The 26,295-nt window shown below is 50.6% G+C and overlaps 1 protein-coding gene across 4 annotated transcripts in view; it reads right to left on the bottom strand.

The window, feature by feature from the left end:
- Window positions 1-26,295, bottom strand: part of EPHB1 (EPH receptor B1) — an 87,133-nt gene that overhangs the window by 26,960 nt on the left and 33,878 nt on the right. For all 4 annotated transcript variants that reach the window (XM_075099530.1, XM_075099531.1, XM_075099533.1 and 1 more), the window contains exons 4-5: window positions 4,662-4,817; window positions 1,169-1,504 (exon numbers count right to left, since the gene is read on the bottom strand). In XM_075099530.1, coding sequence (XP_074955631.1) covers window positions 1,169-1,504; window positions 4,662-4,817 — 492 coding nt within the window. The remainder of the gene's footprint in view (window positions 1-1,168; window positions 1,505-4,661; window positions 4,818-26,295) is intronic.

The following is a 26,295-nucleotide window of genomic DNA, read 5'->3' as shown; positions in this document are numbered from 1 at the left end:
AAACTAACCAGCCCAGATCCAGCCCCACATGGTGAAAGCAGGTGGAAAAACCCACTGCAAAGCCAAAGGGATTTTAGAGGGACAGCACCGATCCTGCCCTTGACACACCTGATGCATTTCCATCAGGTCATCCCACAGCCTGTCCTGAGGCACTGGGAGCATTTCCACATTAATATTCAGCCTTTGCAAGACAAACAGAGTGGTGGGGTTCAGACACATGGATGCGGGTACCCTTGGTGCTTCCAGCTCCCGGACAGCCCAAGAGTGAGAGACAAGCAAAGAAACACCCCAAAATTCCCACCCCAGAGAAAAGGCTTGGAGACCACAGGCAGGTTTGGTTGCACATAGTTCAGGAGACAGAGGTGCCAGCCAGACACAAGCATAGATTTGCATTCCCCAAAGCTGGGAGACTAAAATATTTATGCCAGGTTTCTGTCTCATGCTGTCCTGAGGGAGCAGGTTGGCAAAGGCTGCCTGCGTTACACCCTTGGCGCAAAGTGGAAATTACCATCCCCTTTCTCCGCCCAAAGCAGACAGGTTTCCATCCCCTCAGCTCCTTGTGTTCCTCATTGCATCCTGGGACTGGGTTCCCCTTACCATCTGCACACCCACCCTGTCAGCACCCTGGTTTGACCCAGAGCTGCTTGATCAGCTCCTGTTGCCTGATTGGGAAGAGGGAGGTAAAGGGGCTGGAGAGTCTGGAAAAGGGGACAAGGGGAAAATGATAGGAGACGAATGTGCCAGAGGAAACAGAGCCTGAACTCAGCCCTGGGATGCTGCTAGCCCCATGCTGCGATGAAGCTGGATTCACCCCATCTCCATGCTCCCACATGGGAAAGGGGGGAAATAGTGATGCTGTTTCAACCCCAAGCAATCTAGAGGGGGATAAAAAGCAGATATCAGTCCTGACCCCCTTCCCTCCCACAACCCAGCTCTAGCTTTGCCCAGGGCGCAGGCACCCCCTACAACTCTCCTATCACTCTCCCTCCCTCTTTTCCTGGCCTTTCTCCCTGCTTGCTGCTTTCCTCCAGCCCGCCCAGCACTGAGTGCAGGTTTACCGCAGCCGTCAGACACCACTCATACCCCCAGGAGCTTTTTCCTTTGGACTCAGAGCCTGCAACTCGTATATGGCTTAAAACCTCTGGCACAGTGCTGTCCCAAGACTCACCAGCTTGGTTGGTGGTGATGTTGACAGAGACATGCTGCGGTGGGAAGGGGCTTTTGTTGGAAACCCCACTGACAGCCTGGATCTCAAAGGTGTATGGCGTGTGCGCCCACAGGTTGCTGATGAAGACTCGGGTCTCCGTCAGCCCCAGCTGCCGGGGAACAAAGTCGACATTGTCATCACAGCGGGAGCAGGCACGTCGGTCTGACCGGCACTTCTTGCAGACAATGTTGTAGGTGACATCGTCCCGACCCCCAGTCTCTCGTGGCGGATGCCACTCCAGGATGATGGATGTCTCATTGACAATGGAGATGACATTGCGGGGGCCAGATGGGACGCCTGTGGAGAAGGAGAGCACTTGAGACAGGCCCTTGCCCAAAATGTACACTCAGCCCTACCAGGGCTCAGTGGGAGCCCTGGGAGGCTCCAGCATGGTTAAGGACACCACACAGCTCCATCTGCCAGTCTACCCATCACCTCCTGGCTCATGAGGGATTCGGTCTTCTTGGCTTTCCCTGATTCAGGGTCATGCTCTCTGCATTGGCAACACTGATTACCCATATTGCCAGCCACTGAGAGAGGTTTCACTGTTGGGGATGGGGACTCCCATGCCACAAACCCACTTAGTCTCCAAAGAAAAACCCTTATGCATGACGCACACAAGATCCATCAGTGAAGATGGACCCATTTTAATGATCAGGAGATACCAAGATAGCTCGAGAGTTCACATGGAGAAGCACCTCAAACAGATTATCACAGCAAGAGAAGCACCACTTAGGCAGCACCATGGAGAAATGGAGGAGCAGCGGGCAAAAAGAGAGTCAAAAATGGAAAGTGGTTATTAACAGTTCAACATCTCAAGTTCAGAGCCTGGGTATTTAACGGCACAAAGGAAGGCTCTCCTCTGTGCCCCACACTGCTCACTGTTTTGCAAGCAGCTCAGACGTTGGCCGAGAGATCAAAATGGCATTGATCAAATCTGCCGGGAGCCATTGCAAATACTTCAGAGGGTGGAGAATTGAACACGGCTCCAATTGCACCTGCTGCCAGAACAGAGCTGGAGTCGATAGGGAGCAATTCAGGAGGAATCCAGGTGGGAGAGCATCGCTGAGGTACATACATACATCTGCCCAGGTCTGGGAAGGATTTGGGGTTAGCCAGGATGGCTCCGCAGCCAAAACCACAACATTCGGCTGCTGGGTTATATTATATAAGGAAAGTGATGAATTACTCATGCCAGCAGGGCTTGGCACTGTGTTTCTGAGGAACAAAAAGGACTTCGCCATAATGGAGGAGGGGCAATAAAAATGATGGAGGACTTGACCTGCAAGGAAAGGTTAAGAGAGCTAAGCATGCTCTGTCTTGGAGAAAATCATCCTGGGGGAGCCCTCCACGTGTCTGTGCTGGGGAACATCATTAGCAGCTGCAGATAAATTAGCCCCATTATTGGGCGGGGGTGGGCTGGGCAGAGGCGGCTTCATCAGCACAGGGGTGACATGGCTGGTGGGATGGAGAGAGTTCACCCCATGTGGAGGACCTGCAGCTGAAAACCCGGCACAGGCCACCACTACCAGCCAGCCCAGGGGGCCATGGGTGGCCAACCCTGTCCAGCCTGTGCTTCGCTCTCCCCCTGCTCCCTTAATTGCATCCAGGCAGGCACTTTGGGAGCCTCTCTGAGCCGTTGCTGGGGATACCACAGATGAAAGCATCTTGTTAAAATGCCAAGAAAAATGACAGGCTTTAAAACAAAATGTTTTGTGGAAGAAAAAAAAAAAAATCTGTTCCCTTTAATTCTTTTCCCCTTTAGCAGAGTAAATGAACATGTTAGGGAGCAGTGGCCAGTGCAGCATCCTCACTGGAAAGGGCTTTTGTGGACTTGAGGCACTACAGATGTCTCATGGTGGGGGTCCCCCCAAAACCCTGATAGCAGGTACCGGAGATGTCAAAGGGGGTTTACAGGAGGGATGGTAGGGGACACATCAGGGGCAGGAGCCAAGGGACAGACATCAGTTCCTCAGGAGCAAACAGATCAGAGTACTCACAAAGGCTGGGGAGAAGGATCAATAAACAGCAAGTCACCCCCAAAAAGCTGCAACCTGTCTTGGGAACCTTAATACAGTCACCTTCTTTGTACCTTAAGCAGACAATATTTTTTCAAGCTTTTTCTCAAGAAAAAGGGAGAAAACCACCTTTCTTCCCTAGCCCAGAGGCAAACCACTGTCTCCCCATATTCCCCCTCCCTTAACTGCAGCCCCTCCCTCCCATGCCAGGGGTAAAGGGCAGGAACCACGCTCGCAGGCATCACCCTCTGGAAGGGCTCTGGTCCAGGGTAGCGCCCGCAGCTCCACACTGTAATTTACTCCTCTGACATGGAAAAACTTTGTTGAACAGCTGGCATCTCAAATTAGAGCATCATAAAATTAAGCGTTGACAAAAAGAAATAAAAATCAGCAAATGGACTTTTTTAATACTGTATTCCTATAGCACAGCAATACTGTAAATCAGCTACATAACAAGAAATAATAAAGATATATAGACTCATCTGCAGTTGTGCTACCTGCCAACTACCTCCACTCTGACAGCTCAAGTGATCCAGCAAAATATGCAAATCCTTCCCTTATTTCTGATGTACGTTTCAGGCACTCCCCAGCACCAAGGGTCCAAAGCATCCTTGTGCTAAAGCTCCCTGATCGACTGACTCAAGGGCCTGGAGCGTATTTTAGTGGGGGAGTTGACAAAGTTGAGACTCACATTCCCAGCGGGCTGAAGAGCACAGCAGCTTTCTTCCCTCCTGGGCTCTTTTCTCACCAAGAGACATGCTTGAGGCTGCAGCTGCCATCCCAGGCAGTGCAGGCAGACAACCGAGCAGTGATGCATCACACACAGTGCCCCATTAAATACCAATGCTTAATGCACCCTTCCCTCCTAAAAAAAGTACTGCATCTGCTGGAGTGTTCATCTATGAACAAGAGAGCAACAGCAGGTAACTTTAAATTCTAATTTACCCTGGGGACTATCTCCCTGCCATCACCACCAATGCCAGGGTGAAGTATAAATTCAAATGGCTGCCAGAGAGCTGGGTTGAAGGACCATCCCATTGGTCATCATTTGGTGCGTGCCATGGCAGTCTGCAGGAAAGCAGAGCAAAAGGTAACGAGACATCATCTGCTTATGCCAACACGGTGGTCAAGGGATTCTTGTTGGTGCGAGGAGTGTTTCTATAGCACGCAGAGGTGGTGCTGAGCCACACAGAGAGGGACAGGTATTCAATATGGGTATCCCAGCTCTCTGCAGAACTAAACCCTTGCAGTGGGTTGACCTCAGCTGGCTGCCAGACACCCACCCAGCTGCTCTCTCACTCCCCTCCACAGCAGGAGAGGGGGAGAAAATAAGATTAAAAAGATCACGGATTGAGACTTTATTCCCACCACTTCCCCAGCAGCAGAGGGGAGTGAGACCCTGCAGCCCCCAATGCCAGCCCTATTCTGTTACTCACTGGTGCAGGCAGCTGCCGGTGGGTCAAAATCTGCCCGGTAGTAACCATTGCGGCATGTGCAGACCGGCGAGGCCTCGGCGGTGGAGCGGCTGTTGGAGGGGCACGGCGCACAGACCCCAGCACCCTGGCTGGCCTTGAACGTCCCCGCTGGGCAGGCTGCAAAAAAAAGGAGAGGAAAGCAGTTGGGTACTGAATCATCCCTGGGCAGAGGCGAAAGCAGGCCCTGTCCTTGAAACAGGACAGAGAGAAAAAGAAAAAAAAGAAAGAAAAGAAGACACATCAAAGCTTCACACCTGTATCAACTAAACAGGGTAGCACCTTCCTGCAAAACCACAATAGCTATAATTTTCCACACTGGCCATGAATTATTTCTGAAGCCACCAGGAAAACACTGAAATCACACAGCAACAATACAGTAATTAGCCAGGGACAGCACAGGGGCTGCAGCAGCTCCTTCGCTCCCCACCACTTGTACCCAGGCAGGGGGATGGCAGGGGGCTGCGGGACCCCCTTCCCTGGCAACACCCATGGGGACACAGACATGCAGGGGCAGCACACCACTCCCCTTCTGCTGATCTGAAACATCCACTTCCACCACCCCAACAGCATGCCTCAGGGCTTGCAACCCTTTTTCCATGCAAAATTTTAATATTTAATTTAAAAGTTGGTGTGACACCCATGACAGTGTCTTACAGGTCCATCCCATTAATCCCCCACAGCCCGGGGCTGGGGCTAACCACCTTCCTGGCCTTCGGCCTCTGAGTTCATTCAAGCAGGAAACAGCAACTAATTCATAAATGAGAAGATGCTCCAGTTACAGTTACGGCAAGGCTTTAGTAAGTGACGGGGAGGTTTCATTAATCAACTGTCTCGCTGCTCTGCAGTTAGAGGGTGAAAATGGAGTGACAAAGATGGGGTCCCTCACTCCTTCCCCACCCCACCAGTCCTCACCAGCTAGGCATTGATGAATGGATGCTCATCCATCCTTGACATGTAACAAAACCCTCAGGTGACCCCTACAAAACTGAAAGCTGCAGAAGGGAACATCTGTATTCTGGCACACATACCCAGGGGACAAGAATTCCATCCAGGCCCAGCACCTGGCAAGGGGCAGCCTGTTCCTGGCCTCGCACACAGGGCGGCCCCACCTCCATTTGGCTCCCAGATCTGCCCCCATGATGCTGTCATCTCCAAGGCAGAGCTCCGCGAAGAAACACCCTAAGTGCCTCATAAACACGGAGATGATTGAGATAATGGAAAGTGCCTCTTAGCCCCTGTCTGCTGCATCAGGATATGAGGCATCTCCTAGCAGCCATGAAGAGGAAATTAATAGGAGCAAGCAGGAGTAACCACTTTGATGCAATTTCCTTAGGAGATAGTGGACCATCTAATCTTTATTGGAGCCCTTTAACCTGTCATTCAAAACTCCTGAAGGCCTCTTGCTCACACAGCCTTTCCAGATATTAAAAGATGATAAAAAAGGATAAATCAAAACAATATTTTACAATTTTATTATTCAGGGGATTCTTTTTCCCCGCCTGAGGCACACAACTAGCTATGATGAACCGTCTCTCCAATGGCACTAACAGCTGAGTGGGGATGTGGCAGCCAGAGGGACCAGCCACCATCTCTTGCTGCCCTTCCTCCTCTCCACCACAGTAGGACCACCAAGTTCTCTGCATCCTACAGCGGCCATCACACACGTATGGCCCCTTACAGAAGTGCTTAGGGCCATAACCCACCACCTCGTGCAGATAGGCAGCTAAGGATGCAGGGTCACCGTGCATTGCAGGACACTGGGTGGGTACATGAGGGTTGGGGTGGAACTTCAGGATGCCGAGCAGAAGGCAGCCATACGCAGATCCTTCCCTGAGCCACACTCACAACAGCATGAAGCAGCAGAGTTAGAGCAGACACACAAGGTAGGAGACACAACCACATGTGGACACCAAGACTTTGAGGTGAATCTTCATTTCTTCACCTCTTCCCTTCCCACCAGCACCTCCCTGCAGTGTCCCAGCAGCATTGCACTCCCACCAGCAAGTGTTAGCAGCCACGAGACATGCAACAGGTGACTTGTGGGCTCTAGAGCTGGAGGATGTGTTCAGAAACATGCCTGAAACATGCTGGGTTCTTTGGAGGAGCAGGAAGGAGAGGACAGCAGTATCAGGGAATGGCCACCTGTGTTTTGATGGAAGGGGATGGGAGAGGGAGGAGGAAGACGAGATGGTCACAGCGCTATGAACACACATTGGTTTTAAGCATAGGGGCACGTTGGTAGGTCGGTTGAAGGGGTTTGTCGATTTTTACTTACAATTAATCCAAGTGATGCTTTGTCAAAATACCTGAACAAAGTACACTCTGCAACCCAGCGTCCTCAGGTTTCTTTTATCACTTCACTTATCCATGAATTCCTCTAATCTGCAGGCACGTGGCTCTTAATTGTTATTATTACCAATTAGCTTTTCTCTCCTGTAATTACAGTGTGCTTGCCTGAAGTCTCCCACAGTTTCAGGGGAGGCTGATGCTTTCTCCTTCCTCCCCAAAATGCCACAGGCTGCAGCCCTCTGCTCTCACTGTTGCTCAGGTCTCCCCTCTTTCTGGGGCAGCTGAACCACAAACCTCACACCAAAGATGAAGCCGAAACCTCCAAGCCCCCGCAATGCCACAGTGGGATTTATAGAGACGCACACAGCATGGGATCCATAATCCTTCAGATGGTAAACATGCAGTCCAAATATAAGACTCAGACAGAGGGCTTGAGCCCACGAGGGAGCAATAAATCACCCCACTAACAGCAAGTGCAATGTTTGCCTTGATTTAAGGGCTGCTGCAAGAAAGTTTCCCAGAGCTGGCAAGATCTGGATCTGCAATAGCACCTCAGACAAGTGCAGGATGAGGCTCTGCCTCAGTTTTCCCTGTGGAAACAGGCTCTTTTTGCCAGTGCCCAGGCTGCGGCGCAATCTGCATCTCTTCAGCCTGGAGAAGAATTAATTGATTGTTGATTACGTGGGCTGGATAAGATTAATGATGTGCTTAACTATCCATTTGCTCGTGTTTAAGCACTAGGGGTGTGTTTGTAAATGATGAGGCACAAAACCCGACTGTGCCACTCAGCGGCTTCAGCGCTCGACAGGGCTGCCTGCTCAGCACTTAAACCCCCCCAAAACCCAAAGCTGCCTGCAGATCTATCATCCTGCCTGCACACCAGGGATGTCGCTCGTCCCCAGGCAGCGAGGGCCAGGGGTTGCTGGCAGGACCCCTTTCCGAGGGCTGATGCAGGCATGTGGGGGTGGGAGAGAGCATGGCTGGAGCGCAGCTTAACGATGTGATGGTAGGGGTGGCAGCCAATCTGCAGTGCCCCAGAGGGCTGGATGCAGCTGGGGAACTCCTGGCCAGGGCTGTCCCTCTTACCCCGCCAAAGGCTTGGGGTGGGGCTGTGGCCATGTCCCACACAGGGCAAAACACCCAGCAAAGGCACCATAGACCTGCATCCCCATCACTGCCTCCCTCCTCACTCTGCAGCTTGCACAGGGTGGGAGGATTTATTGAAGCAGTAGCAGCACACGGTAGCATTGCGAGGCTTTTTGCTGCTGAAAACTCTCCTGCCTTAATGGCATGTGTCCTACACCCTTATGTTTTGGGTGCCAGGGGTCCTAGAAAGAGATAGAGGTAAGCAGGATCTCTATGCCTATCCACCCCTGCTCCTGCCCAAGGCATGCCACTGTCAACAGACCAGATACTCAGTGGAAAGGGTGCAAGCACAGGGGTATCCAAGCATTTCGTTCTTCAAACTATACCCTCTCTGTTAGCACCTAGAACTTATACTTTTTAATTACTCTCTCAGGGAAGCTTCAGTAAAAAAAAAAAAAAACCAAAACCAGAAAGAAAGGAGACACCTCCTCTATATTAAGTTGCTCTAAAGCTCCCTGGGGATGCACAGTGGCATTTTTCCTTCTCAGGTTTTAAAATAGGGACTTCTACAGAGAATTACTGACTTCAGCTCACAATTCCCCATCTCCCCCCACAGCCCTCACCAGCAACCCACCGCAGCTCCCTTCACTCGCAGCACACTGATTCTGTGCCACATCATTCCCACACCCCTGATGTCCCCACTGTGCCAGAGCTAACCGCATTTGCCAGGTTTTCCCATATTCATGCTTTTTTTTTTGCATTCCCTTTTGGGTCCAATACCTCTGCGGGGCAAAAGCAGTGTCTTTAACCATGCCCATAAACATGTCCATGGTCACACCAGCACAGCAGGTGAGGAAAAAATGGGTTAGATGTAATAGTGCTGTGCAAGGCTATGCCCTCAAGTAAGCTCGAGATGTGGAGAGGACTGCCACATGCAAAGGCACTAGAAAAGCCTGGATCATCCAGCCTGCTCTAAAAAGACATATGGCTGGTGCCTACCAGCACCCCAGGAGATGGACAGCGGGGAAGGTGCCTGTTGGGTTTGAGGACACCACAAGCCATGAACAAAGGAGTAATGAGCCGCAGTTCCACTTACAGCCCACTGGAAAAGGATTGAAGGCCATTTCCCCCCTTTCTGTAAATGACAATTTTTCATTAAGGAAAAAACTGGCTCCTAGAACTGACACTATCTACACAAGGTACAAGGTTCATAATTTTGGATTAAAACTTAAAAAAAAAAGAAATGCTTGCTAGAAGCCCCTTAAAACATTTTGCAGACACCTTCAACACAAAATGTATTTATCTCTAAGCGCACCAAAAAAAGAAAAAAACAGTCCATCAGTTTTTGAGCTTTCCAACAGAGGTTTTCTGATTAGCCCCCATTACGAATATTTTAGCGGCAAGGCAGCTCTCCTCCCCGTCCTGCTGCCTCCACGTGTAGCCTGCATGCAGAGTAGGAAGCCCTCCTAGATGCTTTCAGCTGAAAGACACCATCCAGGCAAATAAACACCCACGTGAAATTGCATGCTATAGAAAAACAACATTTCAAGGATGTTGTGATTACAGGGGCAGGCACTCCAGCAGCCGGCACAGCTTTCCAGGGCAGCTGCCGGCTCAGCTTCTGGTCACCCTTCCAGTCAGGCAGCGCCAGGGGACTGGTGGCACCACGTCCCCTGAGGACACACACACCAGCTCTGCTGAGCCCCAACACCACCACAGGCTACAACACAACCAGGGGGTTTGGGTTTCAATCCCTTTGATGTGATGATGACACCAGGGATGTGGGCTGCAGTCTGGGGGAACAAACAGCAGAATCAGGCAAGCTGTCACCCACATGCCACTGCTCCCCGGCAGAGGCTGCAATCTCCCTGTCTTCAGAGGGCTACAAGGGTGCTGCCTTCCCAACCTGCTTTCATCTCCCTCATTATCCTCCCTGCAAACATCCAAGCAGGAAGCGGGTGCCAGTTGCCAGAGGTTTAATTGCATCCCTGACTTGATGCTCTCCCATCATCCCTTTCCTTCTGCATCTCTGTGGGGAGGGGGTTGTGGGGCTGGTTTTTGTTGTGGGTTTGTTTGTTTTTTTTCACCCATTTCTAATTTTTAATGACCCAATTCCCTTTTATATGAAGCCAAGAGCTTCTCCCAAGCACCTCAGCCCTGGCATAGCCGCAGCAAGCTTGGCAGGCAGCCGCCAACGCCAGCAGGTATCCTGCCGCGCCACCCTCCTCAAGACATCCACAAATTAATCTGGAGAGGTTTCTGTATCCAGAACAATGCTGTGCTCCAGCGAGGAAACGTGGGAGGGTACCCATCACGTGTGTCCTTCTTGCCAGCCCATGCCAAGAAGGGAAACGAGGACCAGACTCGGCCCTGAAACACCCCATCAGCCACCAAATCTTCTTTCCTAGATCCAGTCCTTGGGGCAGGGTAAGGAGCAGAATCCAGATGGGGAAACATTAGAGCTCAAGCATCCCCAGCCCCAAAGCATCCTCAGACAGACAGATGGATGCTTGCTCCTCTGGTGAGAGAGCTCAGCACAAGCCCCTGAGCCGTGCCAGAAAACCCTGGCACCCTGGGGATGGGACACCCCGGCAAAGCTTTTTCCCAGTGAGGGATAAAAACCTCATTTTCGTGCAAGCTTCACCATTTCTGCAGCCAAACACACAAATTCTTGTGATTTCAGATTGCCTGGAGCTGCTCCCGCCTTGGGGCCTCGTGCTCGCCCAACCTATTTACAAACAGTGCTTGCCTCGTTGCATTGCATTTCCGTATTTCAACACTGTATAAACAAAAAACTCATGAGATAAACATGAGCCTCCCAGCATCTGGGTTCATATCCTGCAGGCGATGGGCTGTATTTCTCCCCAGTGCACAAAGCAAAGAGGCCCTAGTGCCTCATGATGCAGCCGATTAATTAAACTGGCCCCTCACCTCTGGAGGAATGGGTTTAGATCCATCTTGGGACACATGTAAATTAAAGTTAGCAGCTTCTGAGCCTGGCCCACCATGGTTTATTCATGGAGAAAACACAAAATTCAATGTGGCTTTTCAGGGTCTCTTTTTTTGGCTCTTCTCCTCATGAATGAGAAATGAACCAAAGGGGGAAGGCGTGGGGTAAGATTTCAAAGGTGCTTGTGGGGTAGGTAGCTGTATGAGGCCAATTAGAGGCAACAGGGTGTGGGTACAACCGCATTCGCCTCTCCCAAAAATTCCATCCCTCATCAACCAAGGATTTGCTCCCCTGGGGCAGACCAAGCTGCACATGCTTGGCTACAAGCAAAACACAGCCAATGCTCACCCAGAAGTGTTTCTCCTCCAGGAAGGCAGGCTTGGGAAAATTAAGGGTCTATGGATGCAGAAGAGCTCTGATGCCAACTGTTCAGCTGGTATCATGACCCTAAACAATGAGTCTGAGCGTAGAGCAGGGCATGGAAGCAGCTGGTTTTGGCTCCCACATGCCCTGCTGGTTGCAGCACCTGCCTTCCCAACAGGTCCGTGCTTGCCCCTTTAATCACCACACTGGACTTGACTTTCTCTTTTTTTCATGGTTGGGGGAACTTTTGAAGGTGTAAAGATTAAATCTGTCCCATATCCATTTGCTGGATGAGAAGGGGAAGAGCATGCATGCCCTGGGCAGATGGCGCCATGGGGCTGCCAGCTCACCACAGAGCAGGGAAACTCGCTTTGCTCTCCACAACAGTCAAGGGGGGTGGCGGGGTGAGGAACAACCACCACACTTCTCAAGGTCACTTTTGCAAATCTCTTCTCTCCCACTTGAGCTTTGTTCCACTGTAGTTTCTACTTTGCACTGGGCTGAGGCTGCCCAGTCTCACGTCACAGCTCCCCCATCAGCAGTGTCTTCCCTTCCTTTCCATAAACCAGCCATGGAAATAATGATGTCCAACCTTCTGCTCCAGCACCTTTGCACGTGACATCAGGGGTGAAACACAGCTGACGGGGACATGGTGCAGCTCATGGAGACCCCCCCAGCCCATTTCCATTTCTCCAGGGTGTTTCAGCTCTTCCCCCTTGGGAATTAAAGCACCACTATGGAGAAGAGGACAGGGGCATTGCAGGGAAGGACGAGGCCAGCACTGCCTCTCCAAGCACCCACTTTCAGTGACCAAACACTAATTAATTTGATCAAATGCTAGACAATTCAGGCACATACACAGGGAAGTTTACATGTTCACAGTGATACAAGGAAAGGGGAGAGTGATCTGCCAGTAAATAGACAGTAGTGTTCAACCCCTTACTTTTCCGCCCTGACCGACGCTATGTGAACATTTACATCTCTGCTGTACATTAAAACCAGAGCTAAGGGCTGGGGAGCAAGCCAAGAAATCCATCCTGCAGCAGTGGAAAAAAAACCAGTTTAAGGAGAGAAAGTGTGAGCAGAACAGGTATGCTGCTGGGGAGCCAGATGGCACTGGGAGCAGGGCGCCTGGGGGAAGCACTAGGACTCCAGCAGCAGAGAAGGAAAGCCAAGGGGCTGCTCCTGCCTGACCCCCAGTACCCCCATCCCCACCGCTTCACCCATTTTTAACAAACAGGGTAGTTTATCACAGCTGGGTGCCCCATCTTAACTACAGGCACAACTGTAGCCTGGATTTCAGGTAACCCTTGCAGCCTGGGGCACGCTTGGTCTTAACAAGGGTGATATAACTAAGGCTAAGCATAGGGTGGCTGGTGCCACCAGGGCAAGTGATGTTCGCGTGCTGCCTTGGCAATGCTGATGTGCATCATATTACACCAGTTCTGGTCAACTGGGCCAAGCACAAGCTAGAGAGGGGACCACCAGGACCAGTCCCAGTGAGCAGATGCATCCCCAGCACTGCAATATCATCTGCAATGAACCTCCCAATGAGTTTGGAGCAAAAGACTGGCAGGATCAAGATTCAGGCCAGGACTCATGTCCCAAAAATGCAAGCCCCAAACAGTATTCTACTCGCACCCCATGCATTGGGCTGGATAGAGGAGTCACAGAGCAAAATTATTTCCCCCATGTGGGGACAGCAATGTGGGACACCAGGAGTTGATGGACATGAACTGGAAGCTGTACAGAAGGGGCAATACTTTCATGTATCACTTAACCAACCACATCATGTTTACCCCTCAACGCTTATGAGAGCTATCAAGCCACCTAACGAGCAGGAAAGCGAGCTGCCACCAAAACTCACAGTGGATCTCAGAGAGTGGCTCTTCCCCCAGGTACACAGATGCTGGCAGGGGCTGTAGTTAGAAACACTCTCAAAATGATGCAAAGGCCTCCTGGGGACTTCAGGAACTACCAACGGCACTCTAACTCCAGGCCCTCTTCCAATCACGACAGCATCGCCCCTGGGCTCCCCAAAGCACAAACCCCTCCTGGCTGGGAAGCAAACATCTCCCATTCCTAATAGGAACTAATTAAGCACCTTTTCCTCCTTTGCCAGCTCACACCACACTGTATCCCCTCAATCTAGAGAGCATCAAGTGCTTATTAATTATGTCTGAAGTGGTTCCTCATTAGTGCTGATGCCACAACAGATGAGTCACCCCAGGATGGGGTTGGGGGAGAGCTTCAGCCACAGGGCCAGGCTCACACTGCTGGAGCAGGGATGCCGTCATGGGCAGGGACATACGGACACACGGCTTTCTTGTGCCCATGCCATGGCACTGGAAGACATCATGCCTTGGGTTGCACCGGGGTGGTGGGATGCCCCATCATGGAGCAGGAGCCCCCCATCCTGGCAGACATGAGCCCTGGGGGCTGCCGTTTGGCTGACTACTTGAGGACCGTGCCCAGGGGTGGATTCAGCACGGAAGGATGGATTCGGCAAGGGGAGGGCATCCCAACCAAAGCACAACCACCTCTCCCACATCCCTCATCCACCCCAAGAGCCCCATGCATGGAATCAATTAGAAAAGTAATTAAGAGAGCTCCTCCATAAATATTTATATCAGAATGAGCCATAATTACTATTCCTTGTAGGAAAGGTGCCTTCCTACCCAGCTGCAGAGAAAGGGGAAACAGGCACCGACCAGGGGACCAGAGGCAGCAGCTGCTCCCGCCTTCGCATGTACTTGCTCACACATGGCCCCAGCCCCTGGGAAACTGCCTCCATCATCCCACACAGGCATGAGCAAAGCACTCCCTTTTCCACACATGGGGGTGGCATTTTCAGGAGAAAGCTGCATTTCCTGCAGCTGGGTGCAATGTACTTATTATTTCCATATATGAGCACCACATATATACATTCTGTATGATTTTTCTCTCTTTTAATAACACCTCCTTTCCCACCCTAAGCAGTGAAATGATGGCCGCTGCCATCGACTTGCCCTGCTCCTACTGAGTCGCTCTTATCAGCCCTAATCTCCTGGAGCCAGAAAATGCCTAAAAAGCAAGTTCTGAAAGTTTTACTGGTCTCCCTTCCACTTATTTTTCCCTGTCCATGGTCTACCTCTCTACTCTACTCTTAAAATCTTTCCTGCCCAAACTGCTCCACTTTCAAACACCTTTTCCCAGTAAGCTGCTGGCTGAGTCCCCACCTCACTGCATTCATCCCACTGCTGCCCAACTTTCAAACACCCCCAGTATAACAGCATAGGAAAGCACAGAGGACTATGGAAATTTTTACTTTCCAATTTCCCTCTCTCTGCATATGGCTGAGCTTAAAAACTCTTCCTGACCCCGTTCCAGCTGGCAGGAGAGCTGGTCCCAGGAGCATCCAAACCCCCCAGCAGCCGTGCCCAGCTGCCACTGGGCACTACAACAGCCGACAGCATTCACTACAAAAAGAAATATCTTGGAAAAAAATGCTCTCTCATGGCACTTGGGACCCTCTACCAGATAGAAATAGGAAGCAAGGAAAGATGAAAGAGTAAAAATAACAGACAGGCTCCCGGTGCGTTGCTGCGGTGCAAGGGGCCGAGGAGAAGAGACCGCAAGGAAGACGGAACAGTTGGATCCCCTTCCATGTCCCTCCCCTTTGAGGTTCTCCTGCACCCACCAATGGAAAATATGGCTGGGGCCAAATTTATACTCTCTCCTCCTTGCATGAGGCTGGATTGCAAAAGATGCTCAGTCCCAAGGGCGGAGCCCTCGCTTGCAGATCAAGAGCAAAGTGAGGAGGTGGAGATGAAGTTCATCTCACAGTGGACATGCTGGTGTTTTGGAGACCCCACACACCAGACCCACCTCAGCAGCCACCAGGGCTTGAACAGTACAAACTGAGACCGCAACCTGCAAATTCAAAGGAGAGTTCAAAGCATACAACAGGTTACAGTAATTCGATGCAACTAAGCATCAATATAATTACCATCACATTGTTGGTTGCAAGCATTGCTGGATGGAGCAAGGAGCAGCTGAAGCAGTTTCCAGACTGAAGCACAAGGGTGAAAAGCTATGGTAGGTCATCCTCCACAGCCCACTGACAAGCAAGATGGAGCTGGAGCAGGCAGCATTCCAATAGCTTAATGCCCAAGTGGAAACCAGTAGCTAGTGGTGTCCCTCAAGGCTCCATACTGGGACCAGTACTATGTAATATCTTCATCAATTACATAGACAGTGGGATTGAGTGCACCTTCACAAGTTTGCAGATGACACCAAGCTGAGTGGAGCAGTTGATTCACTAGAAGGAAGGGATGCCATCCAGAGAGACCTTTACAGGCTCAAGGAACAGACCCACACGTACCTCATGAAGTTCAACACAGTCAAGTGCAAGGTCCTGCACTTGGGTCAGGGCAGTCTCCAGTATCCGTACAGGCTAGGGGATGGATGGATTGAGAGCACCCCTGCAGAGAAGGACTTGGTGGACCAGTGGGTAACAAACTGGGCACAAGCCAATAATGTGTGCTTGCAGCCGAGAAAGCCAAGCATATGCTGGGCTTCATCACAAGAAGCTTGGCCACCAGGTCAAGGGAGGTGATTCTGCCCCTCTACTCTGCTCTGTTGAGACCCCACCTGGAGTACTGCATCCAGCTCTGGAGTCTGCTGGAACGGGTCCAGAGGAGGGCCATGAAAAAGCGTCAGAGGGATGGAACATGTCTGGTATGGAGAAAGGCTGAGAGAGTTGGTGGTGTTCAGCCTGGAGAAGAGAAGGCTCCAAGGAGACCTTACTGCAGCCTTTCAATATATAAAGGGGGCTTGTAAGAAAGAGAGACTTTTTATCAAGGCCTATAGTGACAGACCAAGGGGAATGGTTCTAAACTGAAAAAGGGTAGGTTTAGGTTGGACATAAGGAAGAACTTTTTTATTATGAGGGTGGTGAGATACTGGAACAAGTTGCCCAGAGAAATTGTGGATGGCCCATCATTGAAGTGCTCAAGGTCAAGTTGTTCAGGGCTTTGAGCAACCTGACCTAGTGAGAGATGTTCCTGCCCACAGCAGGGGGTTTGGACAGGATGACCTTTGAAGCTCCCTTCCAACCCAAACCATTCTATGATTCTATGATTCTGTGATTTCTGCAGCAGCTCATCCCCATGCTGCAGTGGGCAGGCAGGCAGGCAACCTGCTCAAAAGCTTCCAGGCAGGGAAAGGACCATCTGCAAACAGCATGAACAGACTAGCACTGTGTTTGGTGCCACCACCAGGGACAGGAGAGGTGCCCAAGGCTGTAGGGTGGGACAGCACACACACTGAGCACAGCCAGCTTCTCCCTGCTGAAATCCCCACCCATGTCCCACGCTGGTGGTAGCAACAAGTGGGCAAAAAACAGCCTCCTCCATCCTCAACATCTGTTACACATAAGTCAAAGCCACCCAAGATTGCAGGGATTTACTGTACATAGGCAGCTCTGGAAGCTTTTCTTAGCTGTGAAACATAATTTGCACCTTAGGCTCTCTAAGAGCAAGTTGTCTTAAATAATAATATGTGATTAAGAGCTCATGAGCAGATCAGATAGGGAGGCAGGAGGTCTGTGATAGCTCCAGGTCTCACCCTGTCACCCTCATCCCAGCACCACCGTTCCACTGTGAGCACCGGCCCCGCTCACCCAGCATGCTAAAACAGATGCCCATGGCAGAACTGGAAGATTTGGATTTAGGCAGAAGATGACAGTCCCCAGCGGCACCCAGACAGGCAGAGAATCTTTTTGCCATGCCCAGAACCATTTCAAGCTTTCAAACAAATTACCCATTTTGCAACAGAGCAAAATCCACAAGCATCAAAGTAATCCCTGCTCCCAAGGAGGGCGACCCACTCCTTCTGCAGCACAGAGGGAGAACACATGCCAGCGTGCATCAACCCATCCCAAAACTATGTCCAGGGCAGCTTTATCAATCAATTGGTTTCAAGGGCCTTGGTGACATAATGCCTGGATGCAGACAGATACTATAATATAGTAAAAAATTTTAAAAATCAGATCAAAACAAGTCAATATCAAGTCTCATCTCACAGGCAATTCACCCTCCAGGCTACAGACCCAGCAGGGGAAAGCTGTTCGAACTCGGGCAGAAATTCAATTCCTAATTGCCCTTGTATATCAGTTTCCCAGGATGCCTCTAGCTTTTATAGTCAAGTTTTAGACAGCAAGGCCCAGAAAGCTTGTCCAGGTCTCGCTGGATGGCAGCACAGCCTTCTGGTGTATCAGCCACTCCTCCCAGCTTGGCATCATCAGCAAACTTGTTGAGGTTACCCTCTATCCCATCATCCAGGTCATCGATAAATACGTTGAACAGGACTGGGCTCAGCACACAGACCCCTGGGGAACGCTGCTAGTGACAGGCCTCCATCCAGACTCTGCTCCATTGATCACGACCCTCCGGGTTCTGTTGTTGAGCCAGTTCTCTATCCACCTCACTGTCCACTCATCCAACCCACACTTCCTTAGCTTGCCTGTGAGGAGGCTATGGGAGACAGTGTCGAATGCCTTACTGAAGTCAAGATAGACAACATCCACTGCTCTCCCTTTGTTGACCCAGCCAGTCACACCATCATAGAAGGCTATCAGGTTGGTCAAGCATGGTCTTCCCTTGGTGAATCCATGTTGACTACTTCTGATAACCTTCTTTCACTCTACATGCCAGGAGGTGACCTCCAGGATGAACTGCTCCATCACCTTTCCAGGGATGGAGATGAGGCTGACTAGCCTATAGTTCCCCAGGTCCTCCTTCTTGCCCTTTTTGAAGATTGGAGTGACATTTGCTTTTCTCCAGTCCTCAGGCCCCTCTCAGGTCCTCCATGACCTTTCAAAGATGATGGAGAGTGGGTTAGTGACAGCATCTGCCAGCTCCCTCAGCACTCGTGGGTGGATCACATCGGGGCCCATGGATTTGCGAGGATCCAGTTTGCATAGGTAATCTCTGATGCAATCCTTCTCAACCAATGGTAAGTCTTCCTTTCTCCTAATTTGTCCTCTCTTCTCTGGCGGCTGAGATGCCTGAGGGCCGAGATGCCTGAGTGCCAGCCTTAGCAGTGAAGACCGAGGCAAAGAAGGCATTCAGTAACTGCCTTCTCTGCATCTTGCATCAATGGGGTCCCTTCCTTGTTCAGCAGTGGGCCCACTGCATCCCCAGTCTTCCTTTTACTGCTGATGTATTTAAAGAAGCCCTTCTTAGTATCTTTGACATGCATTGCCAGATTTCATTCCAAGTGGGTCTTGGCCTTCCTCGTCACATCTCTGCATACCCTGACAATGTTCCTATATTCCTCCCAAGTGGCCAGTCTGTTTTTTCACATACTCTAAACTTCCTTCTTCCATTTGAGTTTCTCTAGAAGCTCTTTGCTCATCCATGCAGGTCTCCTGTCTCCTCTGCCTGACTTCTTCCTCCTTGGGATGCACCGATCTTGAGCTTGGAGGAAGAGATACTTGAATACTGTCCAGCTCTCTTGGACCCCACTGCCTTCCAGAGCACTAGCCCATGGGATTCCTCCTAGCAGGTCTTTGAAGATGTCAAAGTTAGCCCTCTTGAAGTCCAAGGTAGTAACCCGACTCGTAGCCCTGCTTCTACCTCTCAGTATCCTAAACTTAACCATCTCATGGTCACTGCAGTCAAGGCTACCCCCCAAATCTCACATCCTCAACCAGCCCTTCCTTGTTTGTTAGGATAAGGTCAAGCAGCACATCTCGCCTTGTTGGCTCCTCCACCACCTGCGTCAAAAAGTTGTCCTCAATGCTCTGCAGGAACCTTCTGGATCATGCATGGCTCGCCGTGTTGCTTTTCCTGCAAATATCAGGGTGGTTGAAGTCCCCCATGAGGTCCAGGGCCCACGATTGCAAGGCTACTTCCAGCTGTCTGCAGAAGGCTTCATCATCTTCCTCTTCTTGATCAGATGGCCTGTAGCAAACACCCACAACAGTGTCACCCGCATTTGCCTGTCCCTTAATTTTTACCCACAATCTCTCGACTTGTTCTCCTTCCACTCCAAAGCAGAGCTCAATGCATTCCAGTTGCTCCCTCACATAAAGAGCAACTCCCCCACCTCACCTTGCTGGTCTGTCTTTCCTGAAAAGCCTGTAGCCATCCATGACCACATTCCAGTCATGCGAGCTATCCCACCATGTCTCTGTAACTGCAATGAAATTATGGCCCTGCGACTGCACACAGACCTCTAGTTCCTCCTGTTTATTCCCCACGCTGCGTGCGTTGGTGTACAGGCATTTCAGAAAGGTGCTTGAGTACACAGGTTTCCCCAGAGGGGTGTACGAGGACCCACTACAGCTATGCAAACCCTCGAGGTGGCTGGTCTCCTGGTTACACTCGCATGAGGCAGCTACAGTACCTTTATCACTGCTCAGGTTGTCCTGTCTTATTCCCCTATTGTGTGTGATGGCGTTAGCATTGCCAGTTTGTCCCCTCCCCCCAAGTTCCTCAGTTTAAAGCCCTCCTCACCGAGTTTGCCAGCCTGCTGTCAAAGATTCCCTTGGCCCTTCCAGACAGGTGGAGTCCATCTCTCCCTAGAAGCCTATGGTTGAAGAACGTCCCATTGCCATAAAAGCCAAAACCCTCACATTGACACCAGCCACGTAGCCAGGAGTTGATTTGTATTATTTGCCTATTTCTAGTCACCCATTTTTCTCCAACAGGTAGTAAGGAGGAAAAGATAAGTTGGGCACCAATATTTTTCACTTGCTTTCCCAGAGCTTTATAGCCTTGCTTAGATCTGCCCAGACTGGCTTGCAGCATCATTTGTGCCCACATGGAAGAGTAGCAGAGGAGGTCAGTGATGACCATGCAGGATGTGGCCACACCGACAGCACTGAGGTGACCAGCTCCTATCCCCAGCCCACAGCTCTCTCCTTCCTAAAAAACATTTTCGTACAAGCAGGTGATGCCTAAGCTTAATATGAAAACAAAGCAATGCAGTTCCATCCCATGCCATAAATTACACTTTCACAGTTGCTGCTCACTGGGCAAGGCTCTCCCGGGAGCCCCACTTGGGGGAGTATCAATTTCCTTCTCATGTAGGTTTGCGCATCTTAATTTGAGGCACCCACAACTGTATGTTTAGTCTGTTTGATGCTCTGATAGACAAGGTGTGGATCATTTCTTAGCCGTGAGTTTGCTGCACCAGCTGAAGACAGATGGATTTTCCCATGGCTCTTCAGGCCTCCTTCGAAGCCCTGCTTAAGTGCACAAGTGATGCTTTGATTTAATCACCACGCTCCTGCTCTCAACACATCCTCTGAGATACAAGCCACCAGGCGTGACAAATGACCCACTTTTAAAACACTTGGAGTTAACACCCACAGCACCGCTCCATTTGTCACCATCCTGGTGCAGAAAAACCCAGGTAGCAGATACAGGGGTTTGGAAAGGGTGGAAAATTAAAGCCTCAGTAATCTGTGCTGATTAATTTTCGGTTTTCCTTCACCCTGGTGGGCTTCATCCTTCCTCTGCATGGACCCACAGTGCTACAGGTCCCAGCTGGCAGGTCCACCCCATGCAGAGCTCCTCTGATGGCCACAGAAGAGCAAGGTGAGTTACAGCAGCATGACTCGCTCACCTAGCCCATGGCTTATTCATGGCTTGCATTTATGTGATGAACCTTTCACTTATTAAAACATCAGCAACAAAGGCCTGTTTCCAGAGAAGAGGTTGCAGGAAACCTACGAAGCCTGACTACTACAACAACTTTTTTTAAAATTAATTATTCTTGCTAGCTAGGCTAGGAGATATGCTGGCTCCCGAAGAGCTTGCCATGGGCTGGGCAGTGCGGTACAGCCCTAAACATGGGCAGGATCCTCTTCCCTTGCAAGCAAACAGCAGCAAAACAGCACCAGCTGAAGCCATTCCCAAAAGAGCTCTCTCATGACTTTAAAAAAAAACAAAAAGGAAAACCAAAAAGGAAAAAGTTATAGAAAGGCTTTAAAACTGCCCGGGCCTGAGTCACTGGGTTTGCCAGGTGCTGGCTGTTTGCAAACAAGGGTGGGAACAATGCAGTCACCGGACACGGGCCGGATCCTGTGCTTCCTTGTGGCTCTCCCATTGTCCAGGAGAACAATCCCCGCTCTGGCCAGAGAGCGAAGGGCCTTCAACATGATGGTGGCAGGGTGAGAACTGGGTCCCCTGGGCTGGTGTAAGCAAGTGAGGTTAGGAAAGCCAGGTGGGTTTTGCAGCCCCACCGCTGCAGGGATGCTCAAGGATCTGTGCTCACAGCAGCCCCTGCAAGCACACATGGAGCTTTGCACCTCGATATCCCCCAAAAAGATGTTTCCCCAAGAACCTCAGCTACCACAGAAAGTTTCCTTGATGGACCATTAACAAGCCAAGGCTTTGGAAACAGATTTATGCCCCCGTTTGTAAATCAACTCATGAAAAGACCCTTGCAGGGAAGGAGGGAGTGGGAAATCAAGGGGGGAATTTTTCTTCCTCTTTTAAGACTGGAATCAGTATAACACTCAAAAGTTCTCATTATGGAGAGGGGAAATACATAAACAGGCCATGGTACAACTTGAGGAGAAAAAAAAGAGATATGCCATACAACACAGCTCAGGCTATTCCCTAATTCCTCCAAGGCCATGTGCAGTGCAAGTCTGGCCAGGGCAGCCCAGCCCTGCAATGTTTGCCCAGCCCTCATCTACCCTTGCCTGGGGAATTTTCCAGGTTTTCTCCTTAATTTCTCCACTGGAGGGGGCTAGGTGGCAGGGATGACCCCCTGTACCTTGCAGACCCCACTCAGGATGTGGGGGAGAGAGCCAGGGAGTGGTGGCTGTGGTGCCTAAGTCTCCCCACTGGCAGCAGCCAGGACATATGGTCCTTCCCCATCCTTGTGCTGGGGGAGACAAAAGGGCCCGAATCCACCGGAGGAACATTTTGGCTAATAATGTCTAATTAAGATTTCCATTAAAACCCATCACACGCATTAGAAAAAAATTTAGCAAGGTTTTCCCAGACATTTTCCTTGCAAAATTATGGGGTTAATGGATGCCTTCATTAAGGCATAATTTAAGAAAAATCACACTTTTTTCTTTTTTTTTTTGGGGGGGGTGGGGTGGGGGGAGGAGGAGCAGGGAGATGCAATGATCAGTGATTCAAATGCTTCTCCTCCACAGCATGGCCATGGTAAAACTGGGCTGCCTGTTCCACCCAGTGGTGGAAGCAGGAAGATTGCAGGGGCTTTGCCTTTGCCCAGCAGCAACAAAGGGGAGCATCCCTCCGGCATCACCACTGAGGTTTGGAAAGAGCTGGGAGAGCTGGCACTTCCCAGAGCAGCCCAGCTGCAGAGAGCAGCTCAGGCTGACACAAGATAGGAGAGGGAGCAGTAAAGTTGATAGCGCCCAAAAAGGAAAAAAAAAAAAAAAAGGTGGGGGGAGGGAGGAAAAGGCCCATTTCGAGCAGTCAGAGGTTTGTGGCTTGGCTAAACCTGAAATAAAACCCCCAGATGTTCCTGCTACCATTAGGGGTGGAAGGTGCCTTGGCTGCGTGGATGCTCTCACTTTGGCTTAAAAGCAGCTTTTTTGATGGTTAGTGTCTGCCAGGTGGCCAAGCCCCAGGGGAGCAGAGGGGCAGCAATACACAGGGAGGAGGAGACTCGCCACAGCCCTGACATGCTGGCACACTGTCCCGCCATCCGTCCTTGGGATGCTAACCAAAAGAAAAGCTTGAAATCCTACTTCCAAACCCACAGAGAAACATTTGCCCTGCAAAGCCACCTAAAGCATCATAAGCATCAGCCGCAGAGACTCCCTTGCACCCGAGCTGCCTGGCAGACATCCCGCCAGTGCATCAACCATTTGTCCACAAGAGCAGACTGAGACAGAAGGGTTTTGGAACAAACTGATTGACCTTGTCCTGGTCCTCTGGGAAGAGCTTGAGGAAGCACTGATGGTTTTTAAGCCCAACTATTTACAATGACAGGCAGGGGTCTCCATTGGCAGTCCAGCCCTCACATGTGCCTACCCTGCTCAGGGACACTGCCAGCCCTGCCAGGCACCATGCCCTGGGACAGAACCAGATGCCAGCATGCCACTGCACCCCAGGGGACACTGAAGCACTCCTCTGCCACCTACCCCTGCCACCAGCTGTTGCAACACCTGCAGCCACCAAACCAGGGACAGGGAGAAGGATGCACTTCCCAGCAAGCTGGAATGCCACAGCTCAACTAAACCAAATCCAAAGGCAGGCAGGAGACACAGACAGGGAAAGCACTTTCTTTTTACCTCTTGTTTTAGAGGAAAAGGCATTCACAAAAAGGGATCACTTGTGGATGAGAGGTAGCGGAGTCAGCAGAGGCTAGAAAAGAGGTGCTTCCCAGACATGGGGAAGTACATAGACCACCAGCATGGAGAAAATAAAAATAAAACCACCATAAAAAGCAAAAAAGGGCCTTTCTGCAGCCTCTGCAATGCTTGGCATGCTCACCCTGACCCAGGCAGAGAGGCTGGGCACAGAGCTGCAGGACCCTGGGACAGGTGCATGCCAAGGAACAAGGGAGCAGGGTCCTGTGTCCCCGCTACATAGCAAGGCAGCCCATGGCCTCCCTTGCTGCCATCTGCCCATGGGACAAAGCCAATATCACCTTTGTCACACAAGCAAACCTCTCCTTCGTGTCCCAACACCGGGGGTGTGTGTGTGTGTGTGTGTGTGTGTGTACTAAGATGGACCATGGCACAGGGAAAAGGCAGGCAAAGGCACAGCCAAAAAGACCAAAAAGATCTAGTTCTCAGCACAAGCAACAATTTGATTGGGAAAACTTGGCATCTCCCTTATTTTAAGTGTTAGCAAATTATTCTACCACTAGTAGTTACAAAATGTTTGTAATTATTATTAAAAAACTTTATAAATCCTGCTCTATGCTATTTTTAATAGCCTTCTGTGATGGATAAATGGAGGAAATCAATAATTATTGCCAGGGCTGCTTGGCAGGAGGGCAGGATAACAGGGGACTCAGCACAGGGCCATTCACTCCTTAACATTCAACCAGCAGGACGTGTCCCACCCCACAGCTAGCCCTTTCCCATATCCAGGCCCCCACATGCAAGGCAGGAGGGAAGGACAAACAGAGGAAGGAGACAAAGAAGCCAAAGGGATGAACAAGGCCAAAATAAACCTACACACAGCTTAAGCGATGGCTCGGCACAGCCTGGTGCATCTGTCAGCAGCTGAAGAAGGGCTGGGGGACACAGAGGGTAGGGGAATGGCTGCCACGGGGAAAGCCAGGGATGCCTGGGAGCAAGGATGCTCAAGGAGCAGCCTCTGCATTGTAGGCATTGCAGCCCAGCTTTGTTCTTATTTTGTGAGAGTTTTTTTTAATTTTGCCATCCCTGCTAGTTCAGATTTCCAGCTGTTGCAAGCAAGCAGGTCGGTTCGTTATCCTGAGCCACAGCAGCTTGGAGGCTCCTGACCACACTACAACAGGAATTTGCCAGGAGGAAAAAAATGAAAGCAAGCCCAGGAAGCAGCAGGTTTGCTCTCTCGCCCCTTCTACCTGGGTTTATAAATACAAAGTAAAAATTCAGCACAAAGCTGATTTAGATCTAGACTTTTTCCTTCACTGGCTTCTCTGCAATTGGGTTATCGCCTGGTACTGGGAAGGTCAGAGAGAGAGTCAGCATTATTCCAGCAGACCCATTCAGTGTCCCATCCTCAGAGTCAAAAGTGATAAAAACTGAGACCCACAACTGCTGTTATTCTAGTGAGGGGTTACCTTGCCATTATTAGGTTTCAGAGTGAAACACCAGCAGAGAAAGGGTTTAATAACTTTCCTTGAGAACAAGTGAACTCCACCCAGCATGCTCATCCAAGGTCTCAAATGATTTCCCTGGCCTCTCAATGATCCCCGCTCCTGCTTTTCCTCCCACCTCCTCCCCAGCATGATGCATTGCACCTTGACCACGCAAGGAAGCCATAAAGCAAGGCTGAGGGACGGGGCAGAGCAAGACGAATGGATTTAATATCAACCCGAACAGAGCGTGGGCTATCACACCAAATGAATTATTCATTTTGGATTCAATAACAGCCTCCATTTCACATTGGCCCAGAGCTCTCACAGGCACGAGGTGCCGAAAAGGATGGGGCAGGCAGTCCCACCAGGTTTTCGGGTACGGCATGCCATCACCCAGCTGAGAGTAACATGGCTTTGCACCAGCCAGGGGGTCTATGCCAAACCCCAAACAGCCTGGGACAGAAACAAACAACAGGGCAGATCAATAAAGCAAATCTCCCTCCCTCACACCCCGCTCTCAGCATTGTGGTGGTAGTGACCCCCCATCACTCTGACCCTAAAACACAACGATAATCTCTTTGGGACTCAAAATGCCCCCGATGAAGACTGCATTCTGCCTGTGCTTTTCGCGAGCAGCTAAGTGTGATAAAAGCTGGTATTAATGAATCCCTGAACAACCCTGAGCTCTGCTGTCAGCGCGAACCGCTCCGGTCTAATAGCCCCATGATAGGCACAGCCTCTATCCCAGGAGTGGGAGGGATGAGAGAGGACTGGGGGAGCTAAACAATTCAACCCTGTTTTTTTCCCCACTGCTGAAGAATAAAGCCCATTTTCTCAGCTTTAAAATACCAAGGGGTTTGGGTTTTTTTTCCTTGGTGACAATTCCCCCAGGCTTGTTAAGTGGCTTATCTCAGATTGATAAAGGCTTTGAGCATATGTCATGAACATGTGCCTCCCGGGAGCTGGGGTGTGATCCTGGCAAGGATCCCTGGATCCCTGCAAGGCAAACCCTGTGGGTGAACAAGGCAGGAGCATATGACCCCTTTGAGAGCACAAAGACAAATAGAAAACAACAAATTATTATTCCTAAACTTTGCAGTGTGTCACCTTCTGCCTGCCAACCTTTGAGAA

Source organism: Phalacrocorax aristotelis, chromosome 7, assembly GCF_949628215.1.
Source record: "Phalacrocorax aristotelis chromosome 7, bGulAri2.1, whole genome shotgun sequence".
Classification (NCBI taxonomy): domain Eukaryota; kingdom Metazoa; phylum Chordata; class Aves; order Suliformes; family Phalacrocoracidae; genus Phalacrocorax; species Phalacrocorax aristotelis.
The sequence above is the reverse complement of the archived record's forward strand: the minus strand, read 5'-3'. Positions and strand labels throughout refer to the sequence as shown.